A 20,432-nucleotide genomic window follows, 5' to 3' on the forward strand; every position below is an offset into this window, starting at 1 on the left:
TTACTGTTAGCTATAGTTATTATGCTGTATATTAGAACCACAGAAATTACCCATCTTATAACTGAAAGTTTGTATTCTGATAAAAATCCCTTATTTTTCCCACTTTCTGGCCCCTAGAAAGCATAATTCTTCAATCTTTTTGTTTGTTTGTTTCAGATTCCACCTATAAGTGAGATCAAGCAGTACTTGTCTGAGTCTGGGTTCTCATTCTGCATCTGAATTCAGTCTACTGAAGTATTATCAACCATTTATCCTCTGCTAAGTTCTATACACATGAAATAATGAGAGTGAAATAGAAAAACAGCATTATTATGCAAACAGCTTTATTTTCGTATCATTATGAAAATAGTTTTGACCTCATAAATCCTCTAAAAGGGTCTCAACATCTCTTAGGGATCCATGGATCACACTCAGCAGTAGTGAGATAGAGAAATCCTCGAAGACTTTTCAATAGCAAATGATGATCAAAGACATGTTTTATAACTCCTCATAGCTTTGGTGTATAGAATATGCCGGATGAAGTAACTTGCAACTGCCTGGGCAAGAGTTGAGGAGGGCTCTTAGCTGGGGTGAGAATAGGAATGAAGATTCTTGTGGGAAAGATAAATTAGAAATGAAAATCCTTGTGGGAAAAAGAAGTTAGAAATGAAGATTCAGCAGCGCTTGATACCTGTTCAAATGTGGGGAGCAAAAGTTATTATAGCTTGGCAATTGGGAGGAGAATGGTATTAAATTAGGAAAAGAGACAGAGAAAATGTGTGTAGTGAGAAATGTGATGAATGTATTTATAGGTGTCTTTAGTTTGAGATGACATAGAAGCATGTGTGGGTGGTTAGAGATGTGGAACTAGAATCGGGAAGAAACTGGAGTCCCCTGAACTTCTTTAAGAGAATTATTCTGAAATTTTTATAATTCATTTATAGATCTCCATTTCTTTAAGATCCATAATTGGAACTTTATTAGTTTTTTTGGTGGTGTCATATTTCCCTGATTGTTAAAAAATCTTTGTGTTGGTGTCTGCACATGTGAGGAAACGGCCACCCTTTTCAGGCTTTTCTAGTGTTCTTTGGTGGTGGTAGAACTTCACTAGTCAAGCTTGGGATTCTGGTTGGGTTAGCTGGTAGTGACCCCAAACAAGTAGACTTTGTCATGTTCTGTACTTGGACTGGGCCGTTACCTGTGACCTGGGATCAAATGGAGTGCTGACTGTGCCCTGAAATCCAGTGAGATGTGTGGTTGGGGTCTTCAGTAAGGCAGAGCTGTTGGCTGGGCTTCGTAATTGCCTCTGATCGGACAGTGTTGTAGACTGTCTTCCCTGGCTGGCCAGTACTGTCGTTTGGGATGTGTATCTGGGCAGGGCCATCTGCTTGGCTTGGAGGCTTGGTGAGGAGTCTAGATTGCTATTTAACTACTTAGGGTAGGCAGGGCCACAGGCTATGCTGCACAGATATGCATGGACATGGGCTTGCCTCCCATATTAGGGTATCCGTAAGCAGAGCACTAAGGCTTGGTACAGTAGCTGTTTAGCTGCTGGAGTTGAGCAGGGTCAGATGCTCTCCTCAGAAGACATTCACATACATGCACTTGACTCCTGGCCTGGCAAGGGCTTAAGGAGAGCCCCAAGGTTTGGTTGGATTGATGCTCCGTAGCTGAATCTGGGCAGGGCTAGATTCAGATAATCACTGACCTGCTTCTAAGTTCTAGCTTGGAGTGGAGTTAAGGAAAGTACTGAGTCTTGGCTAAGTCACAGCTCTGCAGCTGGGTCTGAGTGGGATCAGATACTCTCTTTGGATGATCAGTGGGTCTCGGAAGGGTCAGAGAACAATGACACTTTGTGGATAATGCTGACCTGCCCTTGCCTCTTGGCCTGGAAGTGGGTGTGAAGGAGATCACCAGGACTTGGCTAAGTCACAGTTTTGTAACTGCATCTAGGTGGGTTCAGATACCGCTTCTGTGAATAATCACCAATGTATCCCTGCCTTCTGGCCTGAGAAAGGACTAAGGAATGCACTAGGGCTTGATTGGGTTGCAGCTCAATCACTGGGCTTGGGCAAAGCTAGATGGTCCCTCAGCAGATAAGTATCAACATGCCGCTCTCTCCAGGCTCGGTGAAGTTTTAAGGACAGCAGGAAGGCTGGATGTGGAAGCTGGCCAGGACTTGAGCCTGGGAGGCCTGTCAACTGTGCCTCATGCAGGGCAGTGCTGTTAGGTATCCTTTCAGGTGGTGTGCCTCCACTGGTCACAGAGCAGAGCCACTGTCAAGATCTGCATGTCCATCACTGTGAGCCCTACCCCTGTTAGTTGTTTCTAACTGGCCTTGGGTGGTCTAGCCCTATTTATACTGCTAGTGTTTCCAGTGGGGCAAGACAAGAGAGTGTCACCTATGAATAGGCCCAGAATGTCATGAAAACTGAATGTGTGCCTCTAACTCAACTCTCTCTTCTCTCTGTAAAAACCAACAGTTCCTGGGAATCTCTGTGTGCCGAACTGTGCTGACTTGGGGGAGGGGTAACATAGTCAAAGAGAAACTGCCCCTCTTACCCTTCAAGTGTAGCTGTTCTTAGTCTGTGGTCTAAGGGGTTGTCTCAGCCTCACTCCCGTGTACTGGGATATTCATCAAGGCATTCTTGTCTGTGAATAGTTGCAAACTGGATTTCTGTAGAAGACAGTGGAGTTAGAGAATTCCTATTCCACCATCTTGCTGATGTCATTCTATTTAACCTCTCATTTTTTTATAGATTGTATCTCACATTCTTTCTACTCTTTCCTCCTCAGCCCTGTGGAATGCCCACACCACATTCACCCAGGCCCCAGCCACCTCCTACCTGGACTGTGATGCCACTTCCCAGCCTCCACACTGTCTTTACTTTGCCACCAGCGTCCTCTGCCTCTCTCTTTTGTGCTCATTCTTTCTTAAATAACTTCTCTTTGCATTGCCAACACTTTGTCTAGTCATAAATCTGTTATTATCCTAAGATACATAACTTGAGTGATTTTCTTATCATTCATTCAACAAGTGATTTATCGAGTAAATTATGTATCTTTAATCATATATTCGTTTAGTTTTTGTCTACTTGTCCTTTAGTTTTTTGCCTTTATTGTGTTCGCTTTTCTTATTCCGCAAGTATTCAAGTGGACTAACTATATCTCCTGAGTCACTTATTATTATTCAAAATAGTTGCCTAATGAATGTTTTTAAGGATGATGAGTGCTGCCTGAATGGGCCATTAATTAAAGTTATAGAATTCTCTTTAAAGATTTAAAAAATATATAATAGGCATACTTTCTAAAAGAATTTGTGAAAAATTCTGCCAGAGGCTTGTTAAAGGACCCATTGTGTGGTCTCTTTATTTCTTTTGTTTCTGTGACTTGAGGCTGTAGGAAGTATGAAAAGATTGTAGGTAATTATTTAGAATGGCTTATTATAGATTTCCTGAAAGCTGAAATTATGCATTAAATAATGTTCAAGGGCTTTCTTATTTTGAATGTGTCAAATATTTTATTAAGAGTATTAGATTGGAGCCATAACTGTGAGGATCACATATTTATTCTGGTTAATGACTTGACAGAGATTATTGGGTGGTGACTGAATTCTTTAAATGGAAGAAGAAGATGATTATAACAAAGACTACAAGGACATATAAACTTATCTTCCCTTTCATCCTTCTCTCCTTTAGTAGTTAATAGATATTTTTAAGTGCCAATTATGTACTGAGCACATTGGTAGACCCTGGGAAAACAAGGCTAAGCAAAACTACATATGGACCCTGCCCTGAAGAAGTTTAATATGTAGCAGGGAAGAGAGACATTATGTATAATCATACAAATAAGTTTCTAGTTATAAATGGATAACTGCTATGAAAGAATAGAATACTTTCATACTACAAAATGAGAGGACTTGCCCTGGTCTGAGAGGTACCGAGAAAGCTTACTTAAGGAAGAATCATTTAACTGAGAATTATATGTTGAGTAGGAGTTGAAGAGGCAGAGTTGATGATGGGGCAGGATCTAGGCAAAGGGAACAGCATGTGCAGAGAGGTCAGGTGGTGGTAGTGGTGAGCATGTGCTTTTAGGGAAGAACTAGAAAGAGACCAGTGTGGCCCAAATACAGACAGGGAACACTGATACTGGGTTTAACTGAAGATATAATCAGATAGGGACTTAAAGGATTATGGTCTTTTTCCTAAGAGTATTGGGATACCTTTCTTGAGGAGGTGGTGGGGAGGTGGAAATAGAGAGGTGGGCAGGGAGAGAGAGAGGGAGAGAGAGAGAGAGAGAATGAGAGAATGAGAAAGAGAGAGAGAGGGAGCATGTGTGTGTATGTGTGTGTGTGGCTTCCATGGAAGAAAAACTTAAAATTAGAAGATGTCTGAGAAAGAGCTGAAGGCTTGTTTTTTAGAGATGTTGAATGATTAATCTTGGAAAGTGGTAGTTGATGCAGGTTAGAGAAGTAGATTGATTCAGGTGATGTCTCACAAGTAAAATCCATGGGGATTGGTGATAGATTAGATATGGAGGTAGGCAAGAAAGAGGTTGTCAAAGATGCGCCCTAATTTCTGCAACTGGTGGGTGAACGGTAGTGCTTTAACTATTATGGTGGTGATTTCTTAGGCGGGACCAGGCTTTTGAGGGTAGAGAAAATGAGTTTAGTTGTTAAATTTGCCATTCACATGCAGAGTAAGCACTACTGATCATGGAGCTTACAGGAGGGTCTTGGATTGCTGATATATGTTGGAAGTTCATAAGCAGAGGTTATTTTACTACAGGCAGAGATTATCTTGGTTGAGACTATTGAATAAGCTCATTTAACCCTTACTATGAGGGATGTTAAGATCCCCCTGAATTCGTTCTTTACTGTCTCCAGTTTTATAGAGCTTATGAAAAATATATGACCATTTAAAATGCAGGTTTATTGATAACCCCTTTTTTGACTGTCTTAACTTTTTATGCAACATTTGCTAAAGTGTGATAGTACTTAAATCTATTACTATAAGTAAACATGATCAGTAGTTCTTGATATGTGTGAGTAAGGATACAGGGTTTCCCATTGTAACCTAGGGGCTGAAACTGTAGAAGAGGCTCATGCTTTCTTATTCTTGGTGCTATCTTAATATCTAATCAGTCTCATTTGATATCTTTATGTTCCAATGTGTTTATCTAAGTACTGGAATTTGTGCATGTTTTTCTATGGTTTTTCATTTCTCCCAGTTTTATTTAAGTCTGGAAATTATTTAGTATTACATATAACATAGTAAGCCCCTTCCTTCCTAACTTGAGTAGATATAACTATGTCCTTATAGCTATTTTTTACTGCTTTTTTAAGAGCAACCCTATTAACTGAAATACACACACACACATACATATAGGTATATATACATATAGATATATAGGTATGTATAGATAGATAGATATGGACAAGGTCTCAGCCTGTTGCCTAGGGTAGAGTGCAGTGGCATGATCATGGGTCATGCAAGCTTAACCTCCTGGGTACAAACATTTCTGCCACCTCAGCCCCCCAAGCAGCTGGGACCACATGTGCTTACCACCATGCCTGGCTAATTTTTAATTTTTTGTAGAGACAGGCTCCCGCTATGTTGCCAGGTCTCAAACTCCTGGGCTCAAGCCATCTTCCCACTTTGGCCTCCCAAAGTGCTAGGATTACAGATGTGAGCTACCCCACCCAGGCTTGCTTCGAACTATCAAAAGTATGGTTTCCTGATAACATTTCAAAAATCATTGGCAGAATATACTCTAAGAATCATAAATTTGTTTATATCCTTTGGCCTAATTAACTAACTTGAAGAATTTATCAAATGAAGATAATTAACATGAAGAATTCTGTCTCTACTTAATATGTAAAAATTAAATATGGATATTTAAAATTTTATTATTTATTATTAAAAATATTTAAAAATTAAATATACAACAAATAGCAAATGTAGGGAAATTATTAAACATGTTTACCTATATATTAATACCTATATATTATTATCTATGCACTGAAATTATAGAGTTGAAAACTGTGTAGAAACATAGAAAACTGATATTAAAGATATGGTGTAATATTGTTAATTAAGAGTTATTTTGTATTTATACTGTTTATAATTGTGTCAATTATGAATTCATATGAATGGTAACTAGAAAGGAAAATGAAACATTTCATGATGTGATTATATATATGTTTCACTTTTAAAAGTATCCTATGCTATCTAATAAATATTAAGATGAACATAAAAGAGTTTAAAATTAGGTTTGGTTTTAGCAGCCAGTAATTTCTTTTTTATTAGATGAGTGTGGCTACCTCATCAAGCTGGCTTGATCATTCCAAAGCACTTAAAAAATTATTATTTATTATCAATTCCTGTTATTTCAGAAATTGAAGTGTATTTAGATACCTCAGACATCACAAGGGAACTTTGAGATTTTGGAAGATTTTGCTTTGGAACCAATGCAGGGAGTGTGGGAGGTGACAGTTTACATCTCACTCAAGTTGTCTTTTCTTTCCTTCCTGCAGCCCACGTACTTCTTATTGGCCAAGATATGTCTGCTCTTTACTGCTGGAATTTGGAGCTTAATCAATTCTCTTTTGTTCTGGAAGTACCTTCTGCTTATGATGTGGCTTCTGTTATAGTAAAGTCCATTAATTCAAGCAAGAATTTAATAGCTTTAGTGGGAGCTCATTCACATATATATGAACTAGTCTACATTTCCAGCCAGTCTGACTTTATTCCTAGGTAGGTTCAACATTTTATTCTAAGTACCTTTATGCTCACCGTAATTTTGTATGACACCTCATTTCCAAGTCTTTAATGACGGAAAAATATACAAAATATAAGAGCTATTTACCAGCCTGAAATTCGATTATTATCCATATTTCTAATATCTTTTCTACCAAGTTAATCAGTATTACATGAATATTTTGGATTAAAATTTTATTTACGAAATGTTGCGATTCATCCAAACCTTTAATATCAGTTAATGTAATGGTAACTTTATGAGTAGTCTACTATGTATATATGTTAAATTTGTTGTAGTTGACTTATTTTATATATACTTCTTATGGTAGTTCAGGCGAGCTGATATTTGAACCTGGTGACAGAGAAGCTACAATAGCAGTAAATATCCTTGATGATACAGTTCCAGAAGAAGAAGAATCCTTCAAAGTTCAACTTAAAAATCCCAAAGGAGGAGCAGAAATTGGTATTAATGGTTCTGTAACAATAACCATTCTGTCTAATGATGACGCCTATGGAATTGTTGCATTCGCTCAGGTAATGACACTAAAGACCCCACACTTGCAATGGAAAATTTTTTATTTATTGTGTTTGTGTATTAGCTGTTATTAGCATTTAGCTAGTCATAAATTGAGTATCATCAGCCTCTCTCCCTTCCCTTTCCCCTGCCTCCCTTTTATGCTGCATTCTAGGGTGAATTCTACTGAAGTTTTGCAATTTACAGTCTTACACACTAGACTCCCTGAGTTAACTTATCCTAATTTTTTCGTTGTTATTTTTGGATTGCTTTTATAGGATTAACTTGGAAATGTTACAAGTTGATCTTGGTCTAAAAGTTTGGCTCTGTTGTTAGCCCTGTTACCAGAGAGCAAGATTCTAAATACAATATAAACTGTGTAATATTATACACATCATATACAAATATATTACTGTCCTATTATGCTTTTGTTACTTATGTGGAGAGGGGAGGAGAATGAGAAGTGGGGTGGGGGAAGGTAGAGCAAAGAGAGAGGGTTGTAACTATGTGTATGTTGGACACATGTAAATGTCTTTTCCTGAGGAAAGAGAACCATGCAAATCCTAAGTCACTCCCATGCCCAGACTTCATATTTCTTTATCGGCAAGCAAAAGAACATCTGTTATTTGCATCATTTAGTCATTTTGGCAAAGTGAATTCTTCTTAATTTGAGTTATAGCTGCAGCTATCATGTATCTTTCTCTGAAATATTTTTCATATAAGGAAAACCTAACTCAAATTGATCTACACACTAAGAGCTTGTCCTTGGAGAAGGTGAGCTTCAGAGTTAGTTGGATACTCTATGTCATTATGGCTAAAGTTGTTTCCATCTCTCTTCTTTGCCATCACAAAATTGACTTTCGTTTGGTTGTTTGAAAGCTGATGTTATTGTTAAGGTTTCTACGTTCTTGTTCATGTTCAGTTGAGGAGAGAGAGATGTTTTATGTGATTCTCAAGGTAAGGAAGAAATTTCCCAAAAGCTTCTAGAAAATGGCTTATGTCTAATTGTCCAGAACTGGGTAATAAGCCCAGTCACTCATTCATTCGTTAATTCATGCAGCAGATATTTAACAAATGACTGTTAGGTACCGGATGCTGTTTTAGATGCTGCTAGAGTCATGTTAGAAAATGAAACAGTAAAGTTCTTTATTTTCATGGTCCTTAAATTCTAGAGAGGGCAAGGGGGACCGACAGTAAACACAGACATAAGAATATATATACTATATCTGATGGTTTTAAGTACTATGAAGAAATGTTAGGCAGGGAAGGCAGATGGAGAATGCAAGGGAGGGAGGGAGGGAGTGGAGATTGTATGTGGGGAAATCTAAAATAGGATGATCAGTAAGGGCTATTTGGAGGAAATGACAGAAGGACAAAGACTGGTGGGGGATGAGGGTGTGAGCTATGTAATATCTGGAGTGGGAATGTTTAAAGCAGAAGGACCGAGCAGCAAGAGCAAAGGCCCTGCAGTGCAGCCCTGCCCATCTGGAGCAACAAGGAGGCCACTGTGGCTGATGTCTGCATGTGATAGGGGATGATGTTCAACAGGTGCAGGGCCAGGGCTTTGTGTCGGGGATCTCTGTGACTACCCATGGTTTCAATGAGTCACTAAGAGGACTCACAGGACCTAGCATTTAGTCATACCCATGGCTATGATTTATTACAGGAAAGAATACAAAATAAAATCATTGAAGGGAAAAAGCTCATGGAGTAAAGTCCAGAGAAAGTCAGGGCAAACTTCTAAGATTCCCCTGCCAACACCTCCATCCCCTAACTTTCCTCCCCACCTCCCCATCCCCACCATCCATTGACACAGGAAACACTTAATTCCCCAGCATTGAGTTGTCACAGCATGTATAAAATATTGCCAACCAGGGAAGCATAATAGGAACTCAGTATCCAGGTTTTTAACTGGGGTCTGATCATGCAGGCACCCTCTGCCTGGCACATACCAAAATTCTAGACTCTCAGAAAGAAAATGAATGTTCAGCATAAACCACATTTACTATGCAGTTTAGGCAATTGGGAGCTACTTAACAGTTCTGGGAATGGTGGGAACTCTCCTGAAATCCAAGTTCCCAGACACCAGCAGAGAGCCGACCTGTGAGCAAGCCTTTAAGGATAGCAGTCAGGTCTGCTGTGTGAACACTTTCCTGCACAAGCCCAGTAGCACTGTAGTGAATTTGGTTTCTGAGGGAATTAGAGAGCCTTTGAAGGGGGTGGAGTAGAAAAGTGAATGATATGACTCACATTTTGGAAGGAACAAGTCTGACCATAGTATAGAGAATAGATTGTAATTGGGCAAGGACAAAAATAGACCAGTTAGGAGTTACTGCAGTAATAGAGCAATAAATGATGGAGCTATGGGAAGCATGAATTTGCTGTTCACTGAGATATGGTTGACTATAGGAAGAGCAGGTTTAGGGGATAACATGAGGCATTTTGGACGTGCTTAAAGTCTTGTGTCTATTGCATGCAAGGGTCAGAAGTTTACACTGCTACTCAGTCTGGCCCATCCCTGGAGCTAAGCAAAAATCAGCTTCCTCTGAGCCATCTCTGCCCAATAGAGGTATAATGTGTGCCACATATGTAAATTTAAGTTTTCTAGCAGCCTACATTTTTTAAAAAGCAGAAAGAAGCTGGTCATTGGTTTTAATATATTTTATTTAACCCAATATATCAAATATTATTTCAACATAGAATTAACCTAAAATTATTGAGGAAATGTTTGACATTTTCTTGTATCTTATCTTCAAACTCTATTGTGCATTTTACGCTTATAGACTAGCTACACTAACTACATTTCAATCAGTCAGTAGCCACATGTGGCCTGTGACTACCGTGAAGGACAGTACAACCTTAGGACATGAACTGGATTGTGGCTGGGGAGAGTTAGAAAGAAACAGGGGGACCCCTATTTGCATTAGGTACTCACTTCTTTCTTCCTTTTCTTCATATCTCTGCAAAATGACACCTTATCAGAAATATCTGCACTGATGGAAAATTGCAGCTCCCCTCCTTCATTCTGTATATTTTTATCCTTATTAGTTTCTTCTTTGTGACATTTGTAATTGACTAGCTTGTCTATCATCAGGTTTTTTGTCTGTTTGTTTGTTTACTAGAATTGAAGAGTGTGAGAGCTGGGACACTGCTGCATTCACAGCTTTATCCTTGTACCCAGAAAATGCCTGGCACATACTAGGGACTTAGGATAAACCTGTCATTCTGTGGGAGAGGCAGAATACTTACAAGGCCTTCTCAAGGCCTTATACAAATGTATAGGGCAGAGCTGGGCTTCATGGGGTGAGATCCGACATGCTCTGCTGTTTGATTCCATCTTCTCACCCTGCAGCCTTGTGGCAGATGGAGAGCACATGCTATTCCTCAACTGTTTGAGCATGGTACATTTCCCTTTATGAAGATTGTTCCAAAATTGTTCTAGAGACATAAAAATCACTGTTATTTAATACTTGCCAGTAGATACTGAATTCTTTCAATCTGTTCAGTAGAATTCTTCATTACAAGTCTTTTATGTCTGGACAATCTCATTTCAAGAGGAGATTTAGTAGATAATGAGAATTTCTCGAGTATTTTCTGGCTGCATGAAGTGCTCATTTTACTAACCCTCATTAATGGAGGGCATGGAGCCAGAGAGAGCTGGCTTTTTAAAAAGGCATTGTCTTTTGTGAATAAATAATATGCGTATTTTAAAATCAAGGCTTTTATTTAGGAATGTTTGATTGCCTAGAGCAAGATTTTATTACTATGTAACATCTGTAACAGTGTGTTAAAATGCTGTGTAAAATATTGCTAAAGGACAAGATCTCTACTCATTAGCATTCTAAGTAGAAGCTCTCTTAAGTTTTAAGAAATTTATGGGTGAATCTCTTTTCAAGTTATCATAGTAACATGAATGGAAAGATTTTAAAAAATCTTTACACTCCATATTCTTGCTTTATTGCATATGGAAAAACCAGAGGTATTGCAAGAAGAGATTCTTTGAAGCATTCTTTTTGAGGAACAGTTCATGAAATGGCTGGCAAGAGATATGTATGTTTGGTGAAGAATGTTGCAGTGACACAGAAATAGATATTAGTTTGGGACAAAAGAAAGAGGCTAGCAAGCATAGATGAGAAGAAGAAAGAAAGTAAGGAATTCTATCATAAGGGAAAGGAATATTTCTGGCAGGAAAAACAGTTATAAAGGCCATGAGCTAAGGATGAAACACCATCAATGGGGACAGAATAGCCCACCGAAACATTTCAGAGCATATGAATTTAAGGATGAGAGACATTTTCAAATGATCAGGGAGAAAGCTCTAGTTCTCATGACATTGTTGCACATGGATGGGATATTGGAAACCATATAGGTCAAACTCTTATTTTACAAATAGGAAACAAAGACGCAGAGGAATTGCCAGAGGTTACACATGGGAAAAAGGCTTTTCTGCTCTCTTGACTCTATGTCCTTTCTCTTCTACAAACTTTTTACATGCTATGAATACTTTTATGAAAGTACATGCTTTCTGAGTATAGAAGTAATATGTGTTCACTGAGCAAAATTTGAAAACTATAGAAACAGAAACACAAAAATAAAAATAATCCTATAACAATTAACATTTTTGTTTACTTTCACTGAATCTTTTACTTATTCAAACGTGTGTTTTAAATCATGGACATTCTATATGGCTGTTTTTTAATTGTTGTTTTTCACTTAACAATATCATGTTGCTTAGGACCATGAACTTTGTAAATTCATAATAACATGAGACAAAAAAAAGTCTGCTTAGGTAATTTCAGGTAACCCCTTGTGACTTTCTGTGTATTTTTCCAGAATTCATTATATAAGCAAGTGGAAGAAATGGAGCAAGATAGCCTAGTAACCTTGAACGTTGAACGCTTGAAAGGAACATATGGTCGTATAACCGTAGCATGGGAAGCTGATGGAAGTATTAGTGATATATTTCCTACCTCAGGAGTGGTATGTAATTTACAAAGTTATAGGAGGCATTTTAAAATTATGGTTACTAGTGATATATGGGACCAAATCCTGCCTTATGGATGAAGTGTTTGAGTTTGACCATGTCAACATTGGAGTGCTACTAGTCATCTTAGAGAGGGATACAATTTAAGGTTAGTTTTCTTATTGTAGGTATTCTTTTTTAATTTTTATGAAATCAAAATTATCCTTTAAAAAGTCATTCTTTTTGAGTTTTAGTACATTGGTTGGCCACATTGTGGGTGTGTTACATTGTCAGAAAGATTAAAATCAACCAAATAAGGATCAAAATGTGGTTTCCAAATTTAGGCAAAATGAAAGTAGTAAGTAGGGAACAAGTCTGTGTAAAACAGTCAGACTTATGGAAAAGTAAATCTGAATTGTGGAGGGATATAGGTTGGCTTTCCTGTAAATAGACTCTGAGATTGAGAGTTGTAGACAGAAGGATTTTAGGGAGATACCTCTATGAGGATGTGAGGAAGGTGAGGATGTGCAGAGGGAGAAGTTGGTCCACAGGTGATTGCAACTGAGGTTGATTGCACCCGAGTTTAGGAGATGAGTTGGTCCTTAGGAGTTGTTCCCAGTTTAAAGCTGAGCCATTGGCATCCCCATTTTAGCAGTCCTTGACTTCAGGCAACCTTCAGGGTATAACACTGAGTGAGACCATTTGCTGTAGCAAAGGGCAATTCTCAATGAGGAGCACAGAAGCTTTTGTTAACTAGCAGCTGAAGGATGGGTACAATAGTCCAGAGAAGGGATCTGGCCAGAGGACAACATTATCCATTACCAGAGGATAGTATGAAGTTGGAGCTGAGGTTCAAGAATGGAATCAGAATGAGCCAAATAAGTACATTACTAACAAGAGGGCTCAGAGAGCCTTTTGTTCCTAGCTGTAAGATGGATTGTCTTCTTGGCTTGCTTTCGGTTTCATAGATTAGTCTGTGTATATTGCCCAATTGCTTCTCTGAAGAGTTCTTTTAAAGGAACTCTCATGGAATTGTCTCAAAAAAAGGACAGGTGTATATCATGGTTTCTGTATATTAAGAATGTTATAGCAAATTCTATTGCATTTAATATTTACTTTATGTAAGTTACCAAAACTAAGTTGTGTCTGTCAGGTTCTATATGTTCCAATTTATATTTCCCCAATTATAATTTCTTATATAAACATGATTATAATTATTTCCAATTTAAATATATGATGATAATGGTACCTTAAACATAGACTGTATTTTGGAAGAATTAATTATTTCATTCAGGGAGCTAGTACATTTCTTTTCTTCAAAGGGCCAGATAGTAAATATTTTAGGCTTTGTGAGTCATTTGGTCTCTTTGACTACTACTTAGTAGTGAATTAGTAACTTAGTGTAGTAGAATTGTGCTAGACAATATAAGCAATATTAGCAGATAATATAGATAGTGATAGTATGCAACTGAATGAGCTTGGTTGTGTTCCAGTAAAACTTCATTTATGACAAATGGGTTTGGCCATTGGGCAGTACTTTTCTGACCTCTGATTTTATTAATAAAGGTCTTGAATTTATTTAACTTTTATATAAGTCCAGGGGTACATGTGCAGGTTTGTTACATAGGTAAACTTGTGTCATGGGGTTTTGTTGTACAGATCATTTCATCACCCAGGTATTAAGTCTAGTACCCATTAGTTATTTTTCCTGATCCTCTCCCTTCTCCCACCCTCAATCCTTGAATAAGCCCCAATGTGTGGCTTTTCCCTCTGTGTTCTCATCATTTAGCTCCCACTTATAAGTGAGAACATGTGATATTTCTGTTCATATGTTAGTTTGCTAAGGATAATGGCCTCCAGCTCCATCCATACCCCTGCAAAGGACAGGATCACATTTTTCTTTTGCGGCTGCGTACCTAAAGACAGAAATACCATTCAACACAGCAATCCCATTACTGAGTATATACCCAAAGGAATATAAATCATTCTGTGATAAAGACACATGCATATGTATGTTCATTGCAGTACTCTTCACAATAGCAAAGACATGGAATCAACCTATATGTCCATCAGTGATAGACTGAATAGAGCTCTTGAATTTATATTCTCCATTGCCTTTTCCAGGTGGAAAGATGAATGTCAGCAAAGGTAGATGCATAAGCCTATAATGCTAGTTGGAATAATTATAAATAGTTTGTAGCTGCATTGCTGGAGAGGTGTGTGAGGTGGGAAACAATGGAAAATGACATTCAAGAAGTCCTATCAGCAAGGACTTCAGATACTTTTTAGCAAATTTGGATTTGACTCTTTAGACAGGAGAGACACAAAAGGAGGAGAGAGATGCTATGATTTGCATCTTTCCCTATCTTTCTCTCACCACCTGTGTTTTAGTTGATTCATTGCTTAATGATATATCTCTTCAGAGTTTAGTGAAAGGAAATAACAATCCAGGCAAGTTTTGTAGAGAAAAAATTTTAAACTAGTATGCCACCTTATTTTATTTTTATGGATCTTTACATACGATATCTAGAACTTAGATTCCCAGAGAGCCTATATACTTTATCTTAGAATGGAATTCAGACTCTAGGATTTGAGTCCAGGATTTGACAGTTTGGCTACATAGTTTTGTTTTTTTTTTTAATTAGCTTAAAGTTTATAAATGGTTTACTTTTTCATTTTTCCTAACAATCTTCTGTTAATGTGAAAGGCATTTGATTTGTAGAATCATATTATTATGTTGCTTAAATATCTCTTATGATTTAAGTTATAGTAAAAGAAAATCAAATTTTTAAATATTCTTACTACATAGTAACAAAATAACAAAATAAATAACATCTTTCTTTAAAATTCTAGATTTCATTTACTGAAGGCCAGGCACTGTCAACAATCACTCTGACTATTCTTGCTGATAATATACCAGAGTTATCAGAGGTTGTGATTGTAACACTCACCCATATCACCACAGAAGAGGTTGAGGACTCATCTAAAGGTGCTACTATTGATCAGGACAGAAGCAAGTCTATTATAACAACTTTGCCCAATGACTCACCTTATGGCTTGGTGGGCTGGCATGCTGAGTCTGTCTTCATTAGAGTAACAGAGCCTAAAGGTAAAGCTTGTTAAATATTTTTCAAGTTTTAATGAGAAGCTTTATTGGATAATTTTAATATTTATAAGGAAACTTTTTCAGTTTGACAGGTCATACTCAGTCCTTTTTGTTTATTGTTAAATTTTGTGATCATGTGAAACCATCTAGTAATAATGTTATAGGAAATGTATCTTTTAAAAGATACATTATAATATAAATATTAATATTTTAGTTGTCAGTGCAGTAGAGGTGACTGTTTTTTTATTTTACTTTTTCTTTTTTGTCCTTCTTATGTTCTCTTTCTTCACTTAGCATCACTTTCTGTAGATTTTCAATAGTCACAGACAACAATGAGCAACATAGTAAAATGTACATGCACTAAAGGTATTAATTGTTTAATCCAAAATAGTAATTAGAATAATTTTATCCTGTGCAGTGTACAGTGGTTTCTCAAAATTTTGAGTACTAAAATCGTCACCCAAATAATTATTCATATTAGCTGCTGGAGAAATAGATTTTTGTAGATATAGGTCATTTGACTTACTTAAATAAAAAGTTATATATAATAAGTATGTATTTAGAATAAACTATGTGAAGGTTCTAAAATTTTTACATAATAACATGGACATCCAGCTTTCAAGTACCTTTCATTTGAATAGTCAATGAGAAATATAAATGAGAACGTGTGGTATTTCTGTTCATATGTTAGTTTGCGAAGGATATTGTGTAGTTATATTGTTATGTTCCTGGAACTTTAATATGGAAAAATAAGTTTTTAAAAATTTAAACACTGAAATAAAATTTAGGTGCTGTGAAGTACTTTGAGCCTTGTGATAGACACGTCACTGTAAGAACAAAATCACTCTTAATGATTAGTCATTAAATGATGACTTTGTGTATATAATTTTTCATTTTTTGAAGTTTCTTTTGAGCATTTATAATCATCATCTCTGCTCAACCTGTGTATCCGCACTTCCCTAAGACTTTGCAGCAATTTCTGTTAAAGTGTATGACAGGTGCAACATAGGAGGGTGCTTTAGAGAGTCAGAAGTGGGGGATTAGAGCTGGTGTATAATGCAAGGAGTTGATGGTGATTCTCTGACCAACTTTGGGAAGCAGGAAGACCAAGCCCGGAATAATCCTTGGGAGTATAAGTTGTCTTTGTTTTACTTCTTTTTCTTAACTGTCTACAAGAGATATAGCAGAGCGTTCCACTCTAGGTACTTGGAACAGCACTGACAGCAAATAGAAAAGCGTATTTACCTGTGGCATGTTTCCCTCACAGAAAACACCAGCACTCTTCAGTTACAAATAGCTCGAGATAAAGGACTACTTGGGGATATTGCCATTCACTTGAGAGCTCAACCCAACTTCTTACTGCATGTCGATAATCAAGCTACTGAGAATGAAGATTATGTGTTGCAAGAAACGATAATAATAATGAAAGAAAACATAAAAGAAGCTCATGCCAAAGTTTCCATTTTGCCGGTGAGTCAGGGCTGCAATGAATGTGATCTAAAAGAAAGGAAAATACTCTTAAATAAAATTGTGATGCTCTTGTAGGTAAAAATCTTTTTTTTATAAAAGGACTCTTTTAAACATAAAAATGTAAGTATTCTAATGTTCCCGCCTGGCTAAATATTTACTAATGAATGAATATTCTATAACTGGCAAAAATGATGTCTATTATTTTTATTTATTCTTAAACTGGAATATTGTTTGAATGAATGTTGAAGCACTGAATATAGATTAATTGTATCTGATTAGATCCACTGTAATTTTGGTTTGTCAGTTTTTAAACTGACGACAGCAAATGAAATGCCTAAATCAATCTATTTATTTTTATTATTCATTTAATAGGACAGTATTTTCCTTTCATGATATGATTCCTTGAATCAGAATTAGTCTTCAGATCATTTAGATCTGATTTTAGCTATCTGAATTTATTCATATATGTATATATATAGAGAGAAAAACAGAGAACAAGAGGAGGAGAATATGTGAATATATCCATTATGATGTACAAGAAATTGAAAGTGGTTAATAGTAGATTAGTGTTAATAATATTATAAAATAATAAATACGTTTTATATTATATAAATATTATATATTATATACCATAAATATGTTATATATTATTAAATAAATATGTATTATATAATAATGTTAGTATTACTAATAGTGATATTAGTGGCTTTAGGTAATAGTATCTTCTGAAGAGTATAATCTGAGAAAGATATAAAGGATGGGATAGAAATGAGGGTTTTCCCCCCTTTTTAGAGTATTTTTTATCTTTGGAAATTTTTTTTTTTTTTTTGAGACAGAGTCTTGCTCGCCAAGCTGGAGTGCAATGGCGCAATCTCGGCTCACTGCAATGTCTGCCTCCTGGATTCAAGCGATTCTTCCACCTCAGCCTCCCGAGTAGCTGGGACCACAGGCATGTGCCACCATGCCCGGCTATTTTTTGTATTTTTAGTAGAAACGGGGTTTCACCATGTTGGCCAGGATGGTCTCGATCTCTTGACCTCGTGATCTGCCCGCCTCAGGGAAATTTTTTATTATGCAAAACAAAGTAAGAGATTTCAAAAAATTAAATATAGGCTTATATCTAGATTTTCAAGTCTAGAGCTTTCACTTTAAAATGTATGTAGCATTTACCAGTATTTCCTGAATTTTCTTTTGGGATATTAAATATGTAAAACCTACAATAGAATATCGTCAACATTTCAGGATAGACTTTTAAAAATTATTTTATTTGCTAATGAGTGTGAAGATTCTATTGAAACATCACCAGATCACCAGTGAGCTAGAATATTCCATAGATTCTCAAGTTGTCAGTGGGAAGGTAGTAAAATATAACGAGTATCTTTTTTATGTTTGACAGAACTACTCGTCTCTGTGAATAAAGTCAATTATTTCCTTACTGAAAAATATAAAATATTAAATGCAAGTTAAATATCTTAAAAAAAAAACAAAACACCATTTTTCCCCATCCCCCAGGATGACGTTCCTGAATTGGAGGAAGGATTTATTGTCACTATCACTGAGGTGAACCTGGTGAACTCTGACTTCTCTGCAGGACAACCAAGTGTCCAGAGGCCTGGAATGGAAATAGCTGAGATAATGATAGAAGAAAATGATGATCCCAGAGGAATTTTTATGTTTCATGCTACCAGAGTGAGATGAGCTTTCATTTGTTTACAGTCATACAGAAACCTCTCCCTGCTGATTTGGCCAGTATTTTATAATATATTTTCTGCAAAACAGTTAGCTTTGCCTGTTTTTAATTTTAAATAGATAACTAGGTAGATTTGTCTTATAAACTAATTCTTAGGTCTCTCTGAGCTAGAGCAAAGGATTAAACAATGATACTTTTATTACATTAAATATGAGTTCAGGAGACATTTTATACACTTATATCTGACTTAATTTCTACTTTGAAGGGTGAAGTATAGAAAGTTAAGTCAAAGCAATAACTTTAGAAAGATGACTTAATGAGAGTTGCCACTTTATCTTGCCTTTCAACTTACATTCTTTACTTAAAGGGCTCTGGGGAAGTTATTACTGCCTATGAGGTGCCTGCACCCTTGAATGTTCTTCAAGTTCCTGTAGTCCGGCTGGCTGGAAGCTTTGGGGCAGTAAATGTTTATTGGAAAGCATCGCCGGACAGTGCTGGACTGGAAGACTTTAAACCATCTCATGGGATTCTTGAATTTGCAGATAGACAAGTAAGCCAATCATTAACATATTAGCCTATTTGGGTTGTACTTCAGACATTTTGTAGACATCCACCAAATAAATGCACATTAGTGATTGCTAAATACGTTATACTCTAAATGTTTCTATGTTAAGTCAATCAGAAATATTATTAATTAAAATACAATTTATTAATGGGCATAGGAAGAGACTATGAAGATACAACAATCTTACCCTTTTCTGAACCCCCACCCCAGTTTTATTTAAAATAAACAGAAGTTACAAAATAGGATAATAATTGACTTAGAAGTGACTAACAATGTATGGAAAACTATCTGATAAACTGGACTATTCTTGTGGACTTTAGTTTCTTCCATCTTTTATTTTGTTTCTTAATGCTAGTAAATATAGATATTTATTTAGAATTTGCACTAAAAGTTTACACAGTTTTTATTTAATATCTAAAATGTCATTTATAATTTTAAAAATGACTAAAATAAGAGAAAATGAACAAAATAGTTAAAACCTGAAAAACTGAAAACCAATATTCTAGATTTAGGCTAACCAGTCTTAAAAATTATATGACATTCTCCAAGAATTACAAATTTTGTAAACTTGGCATTTTGTAATATGTAAGAATAAGATGTTTTCATGCAATTTTTTGTCAGTAAGTGAAAAAGGTATATGAACAACCATGAAAATGTTAGTAACTTCAACTAGCACATCTATCTACAGGTAGCCCGATTTTGGCTACACAAATTACTGGAGTATGTATCAACTTATTAGTTGCTCGTGGGGGCAGTAAATGCTGCTAAAACATGAGCATGCAGATCTAGATTGTCCTACACAGAAAAGCCTATTATTGTCAATATTTTTGAAATCCGGAGCTTTTAAAACAGATTTAGAACTTGAAACATTTCCTATTAAAAAGAGGGAAATGCAAGTCAATGAAATTCTTATATTAAAAGCAGAAACAAATACTTTGGTTATTCATTGAAGCAGCCTTCCAACTTTAATGACGTTATCAGCACCTTATCTGTGTATTAAGTTCAAGTCCCATCATTAACCAGCATCCTTAAGATCATGCTTTTTCTTAAAGTTCACATCTTCTAGGGAAGGTACTTTGTATTCTACAGCACAGATTTGAGGTGCAGGAAATTTAATTAGCTTCTATTTGAGCATTTGATTTTTTTCATGTTTCTACATGTCTGAGCGTGATGCCCAGGTTTTTTACCTTTCTTTGTTGTTAAATTAAAGGTTTTAGGTAGATTTAGGTAGAGACACTTCATTTTTCTGATAAATGTCTGTGTCAGAAACATTGGAATATTTTTGTGACCAACAGCGATATTTCAAGCTGGATCAAATTTTATTTTTTTATAAGTTTATAAAAGCTTTTAACATAGACTCAGATAATTAAAATAAATCTTGATTGTA

General features: G+C 36.3%; 1 protein-coding gene across 1 annotated transcript in view; it reads left to right on the forward strand.

Moving 5' to 3' along the window:
* Positions 1-20,432, forward strand: part of ADGRV1 (adhesion G protein-coupled receptor V1) — a 556,842-nt gene that overhangs the window by 161,783 nt on the left and 374,627 nt on the right. The window contains exons 51-57 of the mRNA XM_064376126.1: positions 6,515-6,734; positions 7,067-7,271; positions 12,085-12,231; positions 15,068-15,323; positions 16,588-16,790; positions 18,303-18,479; positions 18,848-19,030. Of these exons, the coding sequence (XP_064232196.1) occupies positions 6,515-6,734; positions 7,067-7,271; positions 12,085-12,231; positions 15,068-15,323; positions 16,588-16,790; positions 18,303-18,479; positions 18,848-19,030 (1,391 nt within the window). The remainder of the gene's footprint in view (positions 1-6,514; positions 6,735-7,066; positions 7,272-12,084; positions 12,232-15,067; positions 15,324-16,587; positions 16,791-18,302; positions 18,480-18,847; positions 19,031-20,432) is intronic.

Source organism: Aotus nancymaae, unplaced genomic scaffold, assembly GCF_030222135.1.
Source record: "Aotus nancymaae isolate 86718 unplaced genomic scaffold, 86718_ANA_hifiasm-v0.15.2.pri h1tg000014l, whole genome shotgun sequence".
NCBI lineage: Eukaryota > Metazoa > Chordata > Mammalia > Primates > Aotidae > Aotus > Aotus nancymaae.